Source organism: Erinaceus europaeus, chromosome 14 (assembly GCF_950295315.1).
Source record: "Erinaceus europaeus chromosome 14, mEriEur2.1, whole genome shotgun sequence".
Taxonomy (NCBI): domain Eukaryota; kingdom Metazoa; phylum Chordata; class Mammalia; order Eulipotyphla; family Erinaceidae; genus Erinaceus; species Erinaceus europaeus.
The window spans coordinates 31606356-31624875 of record NC_080175.1 but is presented as its reverse complement, the minus strand read 5'-3'; the positions used below and the strand labels follow the sequence as shown (position 1 = coordinate 31624875).

The window sequence follows — 18520 nt, the reverse complement described above, 5'->3', positions numbered from 1 at the left end:
TTTTCTTTTTTAAAATTTCTTTATTGGGGAATTAGTGGTTTACAGTATTATTATTATTTTTTTTCTGATGGGAGCCTGCTAGTTCACCCAGAATTGCTTCATTTTTCATGAGTCTTTCCTCTCCAACAGCCTTGCACTCAGAGTGTGTGCTGGTTTTTATCTTCTACCCCTGTTACTCTGTCCTCTTAAGTGAATTCTTCTAATTACAAGACCTCTAATATTAGCCCTAACTCCCTCAAGAGCCTGCTTGACTTCATGAATTTCCATTTGAAGCTTTCCTTGTGAATTTTGTAGTTCTTAGATAAAGTGTCCTGACCAATGGTTAACTTTTGAAGAAATGTACATCTTAGAATTGATGGGGAAAAGTATTATACCTATCTGGTAAGTGTTATGATAGTTGTATAGGGAAGGGAGAGGCTATCAGATTAAAGAGGGAAAGCTTTAAGCAGAGTAAAGATCAAAATTGCACCTTAAAGGAGTGGAAGGACCAGGAACAGAAAAAACATTCCAGATTGTGGCAATTGTTTGTAAAAAAAATCGAGTGCTCTCAGGTTTAGGCTACATCAGAAGTTTAGATGAGGGCCAGCAAAATAGCCCATGTAGATAGTGTAGTGCTCTGATTGCCATATGTGTGAGACCCTGTTTGGATTGTAGCCTTTACCACAGTGAAGGAAGCTGCAGTGTTGTGGTCTCTTATTTTTTGATTTTCTGTCTGAAAGAAAAGAAGGAAGGAAGGAAGGAAGGAAGGAAGGAAGAGAAAAGGAAGGAGAGAAAGAAAGAAAGATAGAAATCTGTTTTGAAAGTGTGTTGTTTTCCTTTTTTAATACATTTGGATTTTCTGCATCGTTTCTATATCCTGGGCAGTTTATCAGTAAAAAGAGGTACATCACTTTTTTTTTTTTTTTTTCCAAATTTGAGAATGTCAGCCAAAATCATTTTATAATGCTACATAAATCACATCCTTATTGATGAGGACTCTGTATATAATCTTTCTTGTTAAACATAAATTTGGACAAAGTAATGAAGTGTGTGTATGTGCAAAGAATGTGTGTAGTGGGGGCGGCAGATTATCTAGGGATAAATACAGCATTTCTCTTAATAGTAGACATATAGAATCATGAGAAATCTGACACTCCAGCCATTCTCTCCAGCCTTAATTCCTGTTTCAGCTTGCCAAGACTGCCAGAATGAATAACCTTTGGCTGACTATGGTAAATTACCATAGAAATCTGTTTTCTCACAATTCTTGAAGCTAGAAGTCAAGATCAAAATGTCAGTAACGTAGGTTGTTAGCTGATTATTTTTTCCATGTCCTCATGAGGTCTTTCATCAGTCTCTATCCTAATTTCTTATAAAGACACCACTCATGCATCTGGGGAAGTGACATAGTAGAAAAGGCGTTGGACTCCTTATACCCAGCATTACATATGCCAGAGTAATAAATACTCAGGTTCTTTCTCTCCTCTCCTCTCCTCTCCTCTCCTCTCCTCTCCTCTCCTCCCTCCCTCTTTCCCTTTCCCTCCCTCTTCCCCCTCCCATTATTAAATAGATAAAAATAAACCTTCAAAAAATAAAAGTAAAAAAGGCATCACTCATTAGAGCTTGTTCTAAAGACCTTATTTTAGCTTAATTGCTTCCTGAAAGACTTATCTAAAAATAAAGTCATATTCAAAAGTTCTGGGGAAAAAGGACTTGAACATTAATTTTTGTGGGGACACAATTAAACCCACCAAACCTCCCCAAGTCCTTTCATTACTTACTAACAACACTGAACTGTTCCGTGAATATTATCCTTGTGTGCCTTTGCACACTTCGTTTCTTTTATCTAGGAGTTCTTGTCTCTGCCTTTTTCTGTTTTTCTTTCTTTGTCCTTTTCCCTCTATTTTTTTCTTTCTTTCCAAATCATTTTATTGCAGGTGGGGTAGTTGTTTACAGTATAATTGTTGATGCATAGGCACAGTTTCTCCTCTTTCCATGATAGGTGTCTGCAAAACATTCCCACATCCAACTTAGATCTTTATTCACCATCTTGCACCAGGATCCCAGCAACCTCTCCATCCCTTCCTACTTCTTGCTACCCAAAGTCCTTTGTTTCAGTATAGTACACTGTACTCAGTCCAAGTTTCTTACCTTTATTCTTAAATTCTACCTATAAGTGAGATCATTTGCTATTTCTTCTACTTTGGATTTGTCTCAGTTAACCTAATTCCTCTGAGGTTCATCCAAACTGAAGCAAAGCAAATGACTCCATCAATATATTCTACCAAATTATATATATATATATTTTTTTCTACCAAATATATTCTACCAAATTCCTTTCTGTAAGTAAAGGACAATTTATTATTTTTTATTTCATTTTTTATTAGTGATTTAATAATAATTAACAAGATTGTAGGGCAAGAGAGGTACAATTCATGATCTAAGTATTCACTCTCCTGGGGATTTATAGAGTGTTCTGATATATAGCCTATTTATGGTGGTCTGGCTGTTTATAGGAGACCTTTCAGAACTTCTTTCAGGCTTGGTGATAGTTGATTCCTTCAACTGTTGCTTGTCTGAGAAGGTTTTGATGCCTCCATCTAGTCTGAATGACAGTCTAGCAGGATATAGTAGTCTTGGTTGAAAGCCTTTCTTATTGAACACTCGATAGATACCTTGCCATTCTCTTCTGGCCTGTAGTGTTTGTGTGGAGAAGTCTGCTGCTAATCTTATGGGTTTTCCTCTGTAGGTGACTGGTTTTCTCTTGCAGCCTTCAGGATCCTTTCTTTTTTTTTTTTAATTTTTTAATATTTATTTAATTTATTTATTCCCTTTTGTTGCCCTTGTTGTTTTATTGTTGTAGTTATTATTGTTGTTGTCGTTGTTGGATAGGACAGAGAGAAATGGAGAGAGGAGGGGAAGACAGAGAGGAGGAGAGAAAGACACCTGCAGACCTGCTTCACCGCCTGTGAAGCGACTCCCCTGCAGGTGGGGAGCCAGGGCTCGAACCGGGATCCTTATGCCGGTCCTTGTGCTTTGCGCCACCTGCGCTTAACCCGCTGCGCTACAGCCTGACTCCCCGGATCCTTTCTTTATCCTTATTCCTTTCCATTCTAAATATGATGTGTCTTGGTGTCTTAAAGTCTGGGTTAATTCTGTTTGGGACTCTGAGCTTCTTGAACCTTTATGTCTTTGATGTTGTCTAGACTAGAGAAGTTCTCAGCTATTATGTCCTGAAGAATGCTTTCTTCCCCTCCCTCTCTTTCTTCCTCTGGTAAGCCAATAATGCATATATTATTTCTTTTGAAGTCATCCCATAGGTCTCTGTTGTTTTTTCATTATCTCTTAATCTCTTTTTGAGTTATCTTGCTTCTTTTTTAGTTGTTTCTAATTCGTCCTCAATTAGTTCTTGCTTTCAGCTCTCTAATAACCTTGAGATAAGTAGTGTTTTCTTCCAGAGTCTCATTTGTTGTTTCTGCATTCTGATAACAATTCTTTCAGACTCTACTATTTCCTTAACTAGTGTTTGGATGTTGACCTCATTATTTTGTGCTTCAACCTTTGGGGGGCTTTTAGCTGGACTCTTGCCCTGGTTCATTTCTCCAATATTTCTTCTTGTTGGTTTAACCATTTTATATAGTATGTTATGAGGTTCTAGTCCTTTTCAAACTACTGATCACTCTTGCCTGGATTGACGTGTGTCTAAGTAAGGTACTTAAAGGGTTCACAGTTGTGGAAATTGACAGTTGTTTCAATATTATTTTAATCCCTGAGTTGGAGCACAGTGGCTTAAAAGCCTCTTTTGTTCTTTTTATTGCCTGTAGGCTATGGGAGCCTGAGTGCATTTAAACTATAAGTAAGCTTCTTAGCTTAATCACTGACTCCTGACGAAGAGATAAAGCAGGGTGAGGCAGAGATAATCCAGTGGTTATACAAAGAATCTCTCACAGTCCCATCGTTAGGTCACTGAAATATAGATCTTCTCCTGAGTTTCCTGGTTAGTTCTCTGTCCCCTGGTGTCAGCACAGGGCCTCCCTGCCGCTGCTTCAGATTCTGAGGGCAGTAGCAATGAAGACTCACAGTTGCATTTGAGGAGTCCTCCCTTCAGCCGTTTTTTTTGTTGGTGAAACAGACTGGAGGTGGTGTCTCAACTGGTAAACTGCCAGACTGTTACCAGCCATTTAATTTGTCCCTAGGCTCCTCTCTGTCCATGAGCCAAACATGTTTGTACTCACTGGTGATTTCATGGGTTCCTGAAGTCATTCTAGTCCTTTGTTTATAATTTTTATATTAGGATACTGCCCAGATTGATTAACACTTATGCTAGTATCCTTAACTACTTGTGCCACTTACATTGGTCTTAAGTTCCTTTCTAAGTGGTCCTTGAAAATACACAACAAAAGATGAATTGTCAGAGTTCTTCTATTAAAAAAAAATCTTTCCAGTACTAGAAAAGAAACTGAGATGAACCTGATCAATAAGCTGAAATAAAACAAACGTTATTCATTTCTTCAGATATTTTCAGAAATTTGTTTTCTAAGGTGTGCTGCTTATAACTCAACACATTAATCATTCTTTGTTTTCTTACTTGTTGGTTAATAGAGGCAAGTTAAGTTTCATTCATTGCCTGTCTTCACTGGAATTTACACACCTTTTAAATGTTTTCGTATGTATTATATGAACTGAGAGATAGAATAAGTCATTGTATTGATGAACAGCATTAATACAGAGATAATGTTAAAGGTTCAGAAAGAGAGATTATATGTGGAAGAATAAGGTCCTGACTTAATATAACAGTCACTTACATCATTTTTCTTCTTTAGTTATCAGGGAATATTAAGAACAGAAAGAGTATCCAGGAACCTATGTTTGATTATTACAACCATGAAGTTCCTGACATTGATCTCAGTGATTGTGAATTCCCACATGTCATTGAAATTTATGATTTTCCCCAAGAATTTCGTACTGAAGATCTTCTACGGATTTTCTGCAGTTATCAGTAAGTATTTACAGAATATTGGTGATCCTGGGAAGGTGGAAGTGCAGTTTTCTTATTTTTATCTGAAAAATCCCCTTTTGTTTTCATATTTCTTGTTATTTAGCATAAAATGTTACTTATTGACTTTTCCAGGTTCATTGGACATCTTCTGAATCAACCAGTCTCTGTCTAAGCTCCATAAAAAATAGCATATGGTCTCTCTACATTAGCATTTATGAATACCCTCTGAGAAGACTTCTAAATCTGTGTTCATAATGCATTAAGTCCATTTATACTTGTTGTAATTATTGATATGTGTAGATGTATGCCTGACTTCTTTTGTGTGTGTGTTTACTTGTTCCATCTTTTTCTCTTCTTTCTTGCCTTCTTTTGGACTAATGAGGTATTTTTTTTTTCTCTCACTCCACATTTTGGGGGAAATGAAACTGTTTCGTCTCTTTGGTGGTTACTTTAGAAATTTCATAGTGCATGTTAAGGGTGGCATTGTCTAATGTTAATAATAAAATCAGCCTTTTTCCAAACACTAGGGATTTTTAATTTCACCCTTTAACTCCATTTTCCAAATCCTAATTTATATGATGTTGTGAGTTTTTTTTTTTCCCATTTTACACTTTATTTCACATTATTGTCATTCACCATTTCTGATATACCCACTTTAAAAAAAGGTTCTTTATTGGGAGATTAATTATTTACAGTCAACAGTAAAATACAAATTTATACATGTATAACATTTCTCAGTTTCCCACGTAAGAATGCTTTTCATTTTTACCTTCTTGGCATCTCATACCTTTTATTTAAAATCTTTTTCCTCCTGCATGGAGCATATTCTTTATGATTTAATTTACTAATAGTCTACTAGTAACAAACTCAATTCTTTGCTGGATTTTTTTTATGACTTTATTTTCAGTTTTGTTCTTGAGACATTTTTATTCAGTATAAAATTCTATATTGGCAGCTGTTTTTCTTACAGAAATTTGAAGACATTCTGCTTTACCCTACTTTATCTATGAGAAGATAGCTAGAAGCCAACCAACAGCTTTTAAATGTAATCTATCTTTCCTCTTTGAATGCCCTAGGAATTGCACTTTATCTTTGGTTTAATACATTTTCAATATGATGTGACTTTGTTTCTTTTCATTCTTGAAATTATTTAAGCTTCTTAAGTCAATGATTTTATTGGTTTTGGAGAATACTTTATCCAATGAAGACATTATCCCAACTGTTGCTTCTGTGTCAGTCTCCATTGCTAATTAAATGTGTATTAGACCTTCATAATTAATCCTTGTGTAACTTCTTTCGCATTGCCACCTTCGTGTTTGTTATATTCTGAATACTTTCTCTGACTGTAGTTCCCAGTTCTTTAAATCTTTCCTCAGCTGTATTTAATTTATTGTTAAATCTTTGAATTTTAAAAATCCTTTTTTGTATTCCTCCAAAATTCTCTTTCAAATTTTCGTGGTCTCTTTTCAGATATTTCTAAGATTAAAAAAATGAATTAAACAAGTCATCTTATGCCAGTGTCCTATAGTTCCTTTGCATGAAGTCCTTTTAATTCTGTTTCTGCAAATTCTTATGCATAGTTCCTTGCTTATTTCTTTTTTTTAAATTTATTTTATTTATTCCCTTTTGTTGCCCTTGTTGTTTTATTGTTGTAGTTATTATTGTTGTTGTTGTTGGATAGGACAGAGAGAAATGGAGAGAGGGAGGGGAAGACAGAGAGGAGGAGAGAAAGATAGACACCTGCAGACCTGCTTCACCTCCTGTGAAGCGACTCCCCTGCAGGTGGGGAGCCGGGGTTCGAACCGGGATCCTTATGCCGGTCCTTGTGCTTTGCGCCACCTGCGCTTAGCCCGCTGCACTACAGCCCGACTCCCTGCTTATTTCTTTTTTGTAGGTTTAGTTTAGTTTTTCAGTATAAGGTTATCACATACCTTGGAACTTTGTTTATGGGAATTAAGCAAAAATTGTTTGCTTTAGATATAATATGTATTTTCTTTTGCCAAACATTACAGTCCAGAAACACTCTAAAGTAAATTGCTGATTTGAGATTATTCATAGAAATAGTCAAGTGGAGAATGATTAAAAATGATTATAATATTTCTCAACTAGAATATTTTAACTGTAATATTTGTACTGTACTCGTCTATCCACTTCTCAGCCTTATAGATGGTTTTGATTTTTCTTTTTTCTTTTTGGATAGATAAAAAGACCACAGCACAGAACTTCCATAAATGCAGTGGGGGCTAGTCTTAAACCAGTTGCACACATAGCAAAGCAACACACTATTCAAGTGAGTTATGCCACTAGGCTTGTTACTGTGACATGTGCACTCAACCAGGGTTGCTACCACTGGCCCCCTAGGCCTGTTACTTGTTTTTTAGCATTGTTTATTATTATTTTTTAAATGTCACTGAGGGTTAATGGATTACAGTATAGTTACTGTCTTGTGGGCATAATTTCTCATCTCCCTGTGATAGGTGTCTGCAAAACACTATTACTTCCACTGTAGGTCCTTTTCCACCATTATGCATTAGTACCCCCAAAGCTCCTCTAGCCTGCTCCCTTCCCTAAAAATCCTTTGCTTTGGTGTAATACACCAAACTCAGTCCAGGTTTTACTTTGTGTTATCCTTTGTGTCCTTGTTTTAAGTTCTACATCTGAGTGGTACCCATGCTTCTCTTTTTAGCTTGTCTTATTTAACATGATTTCTTTAAGTTCTATCCAAGATGCTATGAAAGAGATGACTTTGTTATTTTTAATAGCTGAATAGTATTCATTGTGTGTTTATACAACTTGCTTAGCCACTTATCTGCTATTGGGCGTTTGGATTACTACTGACTTTATGGAAAACAGTCTGGGGATTTCTCAGTTTTTTTTTTTTTTTCTTTAAGTTACTAGTCATTGGTAGAAAAGTTCTTCATTCTCATAATGTATCACCTACAATTTCCAATTTAATTTCTTAAAGTAGAACAAGAAATTTAATGCACCTTCAGAGTTGATTGAATGTGTATTCTATATAGGTTAGAAAGTGTTCTCTTCTCTCTCTCTCTCTCTTTTCTTGCAGTTTTACCCAAGTATAATTGATAATGCTTGCAGGATTTTTCTACTTTTTCTTTTCTTTTCTTTTTCTTTTTTTTTTTCCTTCCAGGGTTATTGCTGGGTTCGGTGCCTGCATCATGAATCCACCGCTCCCGGTGACCATTTTTTCCCCCTTTTATTGCCCTTGTTGTTGTAGCCTTGTTGTCGTTATTATTATTGCCATTGTTGGTGTTATTCGTTGTTGGATAGGACAGAGAGAAATGGAAAGAGGAGGGTAGACAGAGAGGGGGAGAGAAAGATAGACACCTGCAGACCTGCCACACTGCCTGTGAAGGGGAGCCGGGGACTCTAACTAGGATTTTGATGCCAGTCTATGTGCTCTCTGCCATGTGCGCTTAACCTGCTGCACCACCGCCTGGCTCCCCTATTTTTTTTTTCCTTTTTGTTGCTCTTGTTATTTTATTGTTGTTGGCGGTGGTGTCGTTGTGTTGGATAGGATAAAGAGAAATGCAGAGAGGGGGAGAGAAAGAGAGACACCTACAGACCTGCCTCACTGCCTATGAAGTGACTCCTTTGCAGGTGAGGAGCCAGGGGCTTGAACCAGGATCCTTAAGCCTGTCCTTGCACTTGTACTTCGGGTCACTTGCGCTTAACTCGCTGTGCTACTGCCCGACCACCCCTACTTTATTTTTTATTATTATTATTTTTTAATTTTTTATTTAAGAAAGGATTAATGAACAAAAACATAAGGTAGGAGGGGTACAACTCCACACAATTCCCACCACCCAATCTCCATAACCCACCCCCTCCCATGATAGCTTTCCCATTCTCTATCCCTCTGGGAGCATGGACCCAGTGTCATTGAGGGTTGCAGAAGGTAGAGGGTCTGGCTTCTGTAATTGCTTCCCCGCTGAACATGGGCGTTGACTGGTCAGTCCATACTCCCAGTCTGCCTCTCTCTTTCCCTAGTAAGGTGTGTCTCTGGGGAAGCTGAGCTCCAGGACACATTGGTGGGGTCTTCAATCCAGGGAAGCCTGGCCAGCATCCTGGTGGCATCTGGAACCTGGTGATTGAAAAGAGAGTTAACATACGAAGCTAAACAATTTGTTGAGCAATCATGGATCCCAAGCTTGGAATAGTGGAGAGGAAGTGTTAGGGAGGTACTCACTGCAAACTCTAGTGTACTACTGCTTTCAGGTATATATTTTGCAGTAGTTTATGGATACGTGTGCGCATAAGCTCTCTCTCACAGAAACTGGTGTATATCTAGGTTATGGGACTTGGTTAGAAAGTGAACTACCTGAGATGAAATTAGAGTGTACTATAAAAGGAAAGGTCTCACCCGAGTAATGAAGCTGAAGGGTTGTCATTCCACTCGTGAAGTCTCTGGACACAGTCTGAGGTGAAGCATGTTGAGGTGGCAATCATTGCGTTGGTTAGGTTGTGATCGGCGGATGCAATATTATTTGGTATGGATTGGGAGATGCATACGGGAAAGTGGGCCCTATCCAAGGGTTCCAGGACTGGGGGAAGTAGGGGCTCTATAGTGGAGATGTGAGGTTCCTGCTGTCTTAGGGTTCAAAAAGATAATCGATAGTTAATGTTATCATCACATTATTTGTTAATTGGGTTAACTTTGAAAAGTCCTTTTGTTATGGTTTGCTGTACAGTATCCAGTATCTTGTATATAGCTATGCTATTGGATGCTTCCCTACTTTATTTTTTTGATGACTTCACCTTTCCTCTGTCTTCCATAACACTCAGCTAGGTTTTATGGAAACAACTTATTTCATTTATTTATTTTTTAAATATTTATTTATCGGATAGAGATAGAAATCTATAGGGATAGAGGAGATAGAGCAGGAGAAAAAGACACCTGCAGTACTGATTCACTGCTTGTGTAGTTTCTCCCAATGCTAGGGGACCAAGTACTTGAACCCCCAGGTCCTATACATTGTAAAATGTACTTCCTACCACAATTTTATTAAGCTACATCATGAAATATAACTTAAAACTGATTCTTACTGTTTGAGAATACTTATACTAGTTCTTCATATGTTATGTAGTATGTATATATATAGAAGTTAAAAGAGAAATATACCTCTATATCTCTAGCTTCTAAGAAAAACCAAGTTTTAAAAGTAATGAAATAACTCAGAAAGAAAGTTACTTAGGCCTGGGAGAAAGTCAGTATACCTAGATGGATTATACTCTAATATTCTGGTTCTGATATTTAAAATGAAACATGGCTATTGTATGATATTACAGATTAAAAATTCAATTCATATACTTCTTAAATTTATAAGATTGTGTTAGGATACAATCTTCCTCCTTTTAAGGCAAGATATTAAATATTTTAGTATTTTAGTCAATACTAGGATCACTGCACAAACCTAGCTGTAGACAATGCATAAAAAAGTAAGCTTGTGGGGCTCTGGCAGTAGCGCAGTGGGTTAAGCTCACGTGGCACAAAGCGCAAGGACCTGCATAAGGATCCCAGTTTGAGACCCCAGCTCCCTACCTGCAGGGGAGTCGCTTCACAGGTGGTGAAGCAGGTCTGCAGGTGTCTGTCTGAGCCCCTCTGTGTCTTCTCCTCCTCTCTCCATTTCTCTGTGTCCTATCCAACAACGAACGACATCAACAGTAAGAAAATAACAATAATAAACACAACAAGGCTACAATACACAAGGGCAACAAAAGGGGCAAAAAATGGCTTCCAGGAGCATTGGATTCATGGTGCAGGCACTGAGCCCCAGCAATAACACTGGAGGCAAAAAAAAAAAAATTAAGCTCGTAATCAGTGCAATTTACATACAAAACAACCACCTTGCTTATTTTAAGTTATATAACAGACAAAACTAGTTAGCCAGTCAAGTACTTTAGTTAATGTTTTAATTCATATTGGTTCTATAAGTAATAAAAAACAGAAGTGTCTGGATTCTGGAAGAGCAGTGACATCTCTTTTATAGACCTTACTCTGAATATCCAGAGTAGGTTAGTTATGCCAATAAGTTATGTTAAAACTCAGTATCAGTTCTGTTTGTATAAAATACACATAGTCTTTTAAAAGCAGTCAGTGAGATTAAGTCAAAGATTAGAACTGCCTTTGACTATCATTAAAAATGATTTTAAACCCAAGCATCAGTTTTGTTGATGTCTAGGATTTCCTAAAGAGTAATTAATTCTTATGAATTACTGATTTTCCTTTGCTTTGTTTCTTCTTAAACTTACCTGAAAGACCTTTTTTTTTTCTATCGAACTCAAAAGAGAAGCTTTTTAAAGGAGTATAAAATTCCAAAGTCTAAAAGACCCTTCAGAACCCACCTAAGTCTTTTTTTAATCCTTTTGTAAACTATCTTATAATATGGATTTTCACTATTGAACTTTTTCCTGTCTTTTTCTTTTTTCTTTTCTTTTTTTTTTTTTTTTTACAATACAAAACTTTTCCCAACCCCTGTGGTCGTTTGTGCTGCGGTCAAGCTTACCCTTAGATTCAGGAAATTCTCTAGCTCATCTTCAAAGCCTCCTTTATCCTTCTTTTTCTCAAAGGATATTTTTTCCCTGACTTATTAAAAAGAGGGAAGGCTTTTTAACTTTATAATATTTTATAAAAATAAAGATCATGAAAAATAAAAGCCTCTATAGTAACCATTGCTATTAATAACAAAAATAACTGTCGTTCACTTACACCCCCTCCAACTGTTTAATAGTATTCTTCTCCTTGTTAATGATCCCATTTCCATTTTCAAAGCAACCATGAGGAAGGTGCTGTGTAGACTTCCACAGATGAACAGACCTAGTTTTAGGAGACTTTAATGCTGCCCAAGGTTTCAAGATAGCAGTATCTGAACCCATTTATATTTGCCTCTCAGACCTGTGATCTTTCTACAGAACTGTATTGAGCTCATGAGTAGTTTTAAGCTCCCAGCTGGAAAAAAAAAGGTCACTGTCACATCATTATCCTGATAGTCCTTGTGCTCACTAAATAGCTCTGCTCGGAAGACAAAGGTTATATGTAATTTGTATGTATCTTCAATGATCATTCTTTTGATTCTTTCTAATCTGATCTGCTACTTCTCTTGACTTTTTTTTTTTTTTTACTTTTTATTTTTATTTGACAGGACAGAGAGAAATTGAGAGGGTAGGGGAGTAAGAGAAGGGGAGAGGAAGATAGGCACCTACAGACTTGCTTCAGCACTCATGAAGCATTCTCCCTGCACATGGGAGTGGGGCCTCGAACCCAAGTCTTTGCTCTTGGTGATATGTGTACTTATCAGGTGTGCCATCGCCTGGCCCCCTTGTTTTGACTTTTTTATCTTGAATTTTTCTGATAGCCATTATCCTTCCTGTTTTCCCCTATCTTCCTTACATTCTTCAACAAAATTTAACAGGTTTTTCTGATAATTAACTGATTATATTTGTCTTTTTTGCTGGTTGCTTGATTTTTTTTTTTTTGGTTCGAACAACCTCTCTCCCTCTGTCTCTTGTCTCTTTTTCTCTGTCCTTGAGCCTGCATTTACATTAAATCTCAGTGACCTTCACTGCCTACATCCTCTAATATTCTACCCCTCCTCTGCTTCCTCGTTTCACCTCTTCTTGTTTCATGCCTACAAGAACATCTTTTGTAAATAGTATGTTAAATACTTTACCTCCCCATGGGACTTGTGAGGATTAATTAGTTGATGTATATAAGATGGCTGGGAACGTAAAATACTCCTGGGTAGTTTTTATGATGGTGTTATTGCTTTTAAAATTCAGTGACTTCTTCTGTCCTCCAAGCTGTTTTCTGTCATTATCTGCATTCCACCTGTGCGCTCATTCAGTGTCTCATTCTGTCTCATCATGAGGTGTTTGATGAGACTCTATTTAAAACATGTTTCATAAAGTGAAATTTATTTTAAGAACTAACTTTGTGTTATTTTGTTACAGAAAGAAGGGATTTGATATTAAGTGGGTGGATGACACACATGCCCTGGGAGTATTCTCTAGCCCTATTACAGGTATTCACTCATTGGATTTCTTTGTTTTTCCTCATTATCCATTTTCCCTTACTGCTGTCATTCCCCTTTTATTTTAACCAACTGACATTTTAATTCAGCCACTTTAGATAATTGGCATATGCCAGTTTTTGATGCTTTGATGCCACGTGCTCCCCCCTCTCACTTTTCACCTTATTTCAGTGATACTTGATGAGATAGTCCCCTGCTTCCAAGGTTGTTCACTACATAGCTGTCAGTTATATTAGTACTGAATAAAACATTACAGCTAGAAAAGAAACCAATGTAACTAAATCATACAGTATTTGTGGTTTCTTTCCTAGACAAAGCTTATCTCACCACCCAGTGATAAATTGTTACTGAGTATATGATTGAGCCTCTATATATTGATACGCCATTGATGGATCTGGAGCAGAGACAAAGAAATTTCTGTCTGAACTGCCTAGATTCACCATCTGTAAACTGTTTTTTAAATATTTTTATTTATGTGTTATTGGATAGAGACAAAAATTGAGAGGGGTGGAGGTAGAGAGGGAAAGAGACAGACACCTACAGCCCTGCTTCACTAGTCGTGAAGCTTTCCCCCAAAGGTGGGGAGCAGGGGCTTGAACCTGGGTCCTTGTGCACTATATAACATGTGTGCTCAACCAGATGTGCCACTGCTGGGCCCCTAAACTATTTTATAAAGGTGTAGATAATAAGTATTTTAGACCAAGTGGGGGCATAAAGTCTCTGTCACTACTAAACTCTATCGTTTAGCATGCATCTGTAGGTAATATCCAATACATGGGTTTGACTTTGTGTCAGTCAACTTTTATATACAAAAATAAAAGGTTGACTGAATTTAGTTACAGGACCATAGATCAGTTGTTCTTGATCTGAAATAATTGCTGTCAAGTTCTTTCTTCCTCTCTTTCTTTCTTTCTTTCTTTCTTTCTCTTTTTTCTTTCTTTCTTTCTCTCTTTCTTTCTTTCTTTCTTTCCTTCCTTCCTTTCTCTCTGATATTTTGTTTATTGATTTATATATAACTTTATTAGTTATTTTATATAAGTTTACAAAATTACAGGATAACAGGTATATTCCACACCTTTCACACCACCCTAGTTCTGTGTCCTCCTTCTGTGCCCTCCTTCCCTCCATTGGAAACTGCAGTGGTTCTTCTAAGGTCACAGATATGGGTTGACTGTTAGTTCTATAACTATTTATCTGTGTATCTGTCATCTGTCTGTCTCCTGTCTGTCTGTCTGTCTATCTATCTATCTATCTATCTATCTATCTATATTTCTGCCCATTTTTTCTTTTCCTTTTTTTAAATTTTTCATTTATTTATTTATTGAATAGAGACAAATTGAGAGGAGAGAAGGAGATAAATAGGGAGAGAGACAGAGACAACTGCATTTGTTTCACTGCTCGTGAAGCTTCCCCCCTGTAGAAGGTGAGTGGGGGCTAAAACCTGGGTCTTTATGCATGGTAATCTGTGCACTCAATTGGGTGTGCCAATGCCTGGCCACATTTTTTTTCCTCTTTTTTTTTTTTCTTTATTGGGGTGAATTAGTAGTTTATAGTCAACAGCAAAATACAGTAATTTGTACACATGTAACATAACATTATTTCCACATAACATTTCAACCCCTTCTAGGTCCTCTTTTGCCATCATGTTCCAGGACCTGAGCCCTCCCCCCAGCCCCAGAGTCTTTTACTTTAGTGGGATACACCAAACCCAGTTCAAGTTCTGCTTTGTGTTTTCTCTTCTGTTCTTATTTTTCAACTTCTGTCTGTGAGTGAGATCATCCCATATTCGTCCTTCTCTTTCAGACTTATCTCACTTAACATGATTTCTTCAAGCTCCATCCAAAATGAGGTGAAGAAAGTGAAATCACCATTTTTAATAGCTGATACTCCATTGTGTATATAGACCAATTTATGGTGGTGCTGAGGATTGAACCTGGGACCTTAGAGCCTCAGGCATGGAAGGAAGTCTTTTCTATAACCATTATGCTGTCTCCCCAACCTGCAAGTTGTTTAAGAACTTTAGGAACTGCTTGATTATCTTGGGGGATGAGGGAGGAAAAGGTAATATGTAGGAAATGTTTTTTAAGAATTTACCCTAAGTTTTCCTTTGCATTGATCTTTCTCGTGTCTTCTTCCTTATGCTTATTCTTCTTTGCAGCTCGTGACGCTCTGGGTAGTAAGCTTACGATGGTGAAGATCCGGCCCTTGTCACAGGCCACAAGAGCAGCCAAGGCCAAAGCTAGAGCTTATGCTGGTGAGCCTATAATCTCCAGGGTTTTTTTTTCTTATTGTTAGTAGTGGTGGTATTTTGTCCAGCGGTTGTTCAGAACCTGGAGTTCTAAAGATATATCACTTTTATTTTTAGTATTAGAGGCAATACATTTTTAAAGAAAAGAAAAATAGCTGTGTTCAAAATGTGGTCTCTGAGCAGCCACTTGGAGACAAAGAAAGACATTAGCTTCAATAATATAGCAACCATTTTCTGGTGACATACTTATCTAGTTTACCTCAGTGTTTATCTGTTTAATAGTCACTGTAAGAAACTGTTAATACAGATAATGAAGTCAGGGTTGTTTGTGCTTCGCCATGTTAATTTTGTCTGATCGTCATCTATCAGGCTTGTATTAATTACTGCTGATGCAGCCCTTGTTAGTCTATTTTGTATGTTAATTACTGAGTTAAATCACTTGGAGCTAGAGTGCTTTCTCTTCTTTACTCCCTCCTACTCCCTCCCTGGCTCCCATACAGAGTTCCTCCAGCCTGCAAAAGCTCGTCCTGAGACTTCAGCAGCCCTAGCCAGAAGGTTAGTCATCAGTGCCCTTGGGGTTCGAAGTAAGCAGAGCAAATCAGAAAGGGAAGCAGAACTGAAGAAACTACAGGAAGCCCGAGGTGAGTTTAAGTGATGACATTCTTCTCTAGCCCCTTTAGAGCTTACTGTAAGGCCTGTGTTTAAAAAGAGAGGGAAAAAAATGAATGTAGCTTTTTTCATTTTGTCATTTCCTAGGAGCCTTTCAGTGTATTGAAGTTATTTTCATGCCTTATATTTAGGAGGAAGGAAGATATTTTAGGATTTGACTTCCTGCTCCATACAACAGGCATCTTAATTCATACTGCTATTGTTGTTTTCCAAGGGGTGAATGTGGTATTCTCAGTTTAGCCATGGTTTTACTGTAGTTCTTGCTCCAAACTCTGATATGTCTCCTTGTGAAGACATAATAGTCAGTCTCCCTCTCTTTCTGTCTCTTATATGCACGCACATGTGTACACACACACACACACACACACACACCATTATTTGCTGTGTTTTTTACTGGGTCATGATAATGGTTTAGATCTTAGAAGACAAATTATTCAGGAAAAACCAACTGCTGATATTGGTGATAATGTCAGTGACTGTAGAAGGGACTTCTTACTAGAGTATGCAGTTAGCTGGTGGGGAGGGAAGGACCTAAGTTGGGGTGATAGTATTTTGTAAACACCTGTGAGAAGTGAAAAAGTCTACTCATGTACCAACAGCTATTCTGTAATCATCCATTAACCCCCCTCATAAAGTGAAAAAAAAGAAAGAACTTGAAATACAAAAATAATACATCTAGATTTACTAATCTTCTGGTTATTTTTTTAGTTCATAAGAGTATTTAAATTATTTCAACTGATTTTTAGCTGGGAATTTTCTTTCCCTGTAGATTGAAGTTGGGGTTAAAAGTCTTCTGGGCTGGAAAGATAGCAGAATGGCTATACAGAAGACTTAACATGCCTGAGGCTCTGAGGTCCCAAGTTCAGTCCCCAGTATGATCATAAGCCAGAACTGAGCAGAGATCTGGTCTTTGTATATATCTTTCTGTGTCTCTTTGTCATTAAAAATAAATAAATAAAACATTTTTTTTTAGAAAATCCTCTCTTCCCTTTGTAGGCTATTGACATGTATTTAGGCTTGGGACATCTGAATTGTACTTAAGTCCTTTTTATCAATATTCAGGCTTTAGACAGTTTCATTGCCTTTTAGCTCACGATCTGTGGAATCTGTCAAGGCAATTTATTCTAAAATTTCCACTTAACTAAAAGTAACTTCATTTTTCCATTAAATGAATTGAAGTTTCAAACTCCTTGTTTATTGCTGGCCTAACAAGGCCATTAATACTTCCTGTCCACTCTACTTCAGTGATAGCAGGCGGCTTGTGGACTCTCAGCTGCACTGGCCAGATAACCAGTGACAGAGTGTGTCATGGCTGGTGCTAGAGTTTCAGTGTTGAAACCAACTAATTTTTGAAACTTCAATGACTATAAAGAGGCAGTTTTGATTTTTCATTATTCATTCAAAGGCCTTATCGATTGTGGGAGCAAGACAAATCCTCTTGTTTTATAGATGGCAACAACAGGAGTAGGTTGTCAGAAATGTTATGACCTATTTTTCTCTATTTTTCTATGCAAAAATAAGTCGTGACTTTTCCAATAACCCAGTAGATTAAAGAATTGGCCATCTCTGAGGAAAATGCTTTTTCTTTGATAACCATAGTTATCATAGAAGATCAGCGGTGAGTAATAACATCTATACAAGATACCAGGTGTGGCTCTTTTGTGATGTATCATGCTACTCTATTCTTGTCTTTTTTCTTTTCTTTTCTTTTCTTTTGTGCCTCCAGGGTTGTCACTGGGGCTTGGTACCAGCAATACAAACCCACTGCCCTCAGCAGCCATTTTTCACTTTTTTTTCCTTCTTCAATTCAGTATGATAGTTAGAGATAGAGAAGGAGAGAGAAGAGAGAAAGATAGATAACTGCAGACCTGCTTCACCACTCATGAAGCTTCCCCCCTGCAGGTAGGGGAGTGGGGACATGAACTCGGGTCCTTGCATATGGTACTATGTATGCTTAACTGGGTGCACCATCACCTGGCCCCCTCTCTATGTTTATCTTTAGAGATACTAACTAAAACAATTATTTGGCATAGGTATCTTGAGTAGTCCCTATTATTTTTCTGTAGAAACATGGGTATACAGCTCCAATTAAAATATTTGTTTCAATGCCGTGATAGGAAAAGAACATTTCAGTGACAGCAATTGAAAAATTGCTAAGTGGATTTGCTGTTCCTTGGTTTTTTTTGTTTTTTGTTTTTTTAACACAGTGCCCAAGAATCAATCTAGGTCCTAGTGCTGACATATTACCACTGACCTGACCTCTAGGCCCAATTCTTATTCTGCATTTTTAAAGAAAAGTTTCTCTTGTGTTTTGGGAGTGGGGAACGATATGAGAGCAACATTTTACCCTCCAGAGAATTCCATTGGTGCTGCTCTAAGTGCTCTCTTATGGGGCTGGGACCTGCACACAAGGTAAGGTATGCACTGTACCCACTGAGCCACCTTTCAACCCTGATACTCGCTTTTCTAAAGAGGCCTTTAGTCATAATCCACTAGGATGCATCCTTCCTATCCACCAGTGCTGAGGCTGTACAGACGACAGGGCTCTACCATCATTATGTTTCAGAGCTCTCCCAT

At 37.5% G+C, this 18520-nt stretch overlaps 1 protein-coding gene across 3 annotated transcripts in view; it reads left to right on the top strand.

Annotated features, from left to right (window-relative positions):
- R3HCC1L (R3H domain and coiled-coil containing 1 like) overlaps positions 1–18520 on the top strand; it is a 42952-nt gene that overhangs the window by 9437 nt on the left and 14995 nt on the right. For 2 of the 3 annotated variants that reach the window (XM_007534150.3, XM_060171520.1), the window contains 4 exons: positions 4803–4978; positions 12947–13017; positions 15185–15280; positions 15775–15915. In XM_007534150.3, the coding sequence (XP_007534212.1) occupies positions 4803–4978; positions 12947–13017; positions 15185–15280; positions 15775–15915 (484 nt within the window). Of the gene's footprint in view, positions 1–4802; positions 4979–12946; positions 13018–15184; positions 15281–15774; positions 15916–18520 lie in introns of those variants that run through there. The other variant, XM_060171521.1, reaches the window with a different exon arrangement.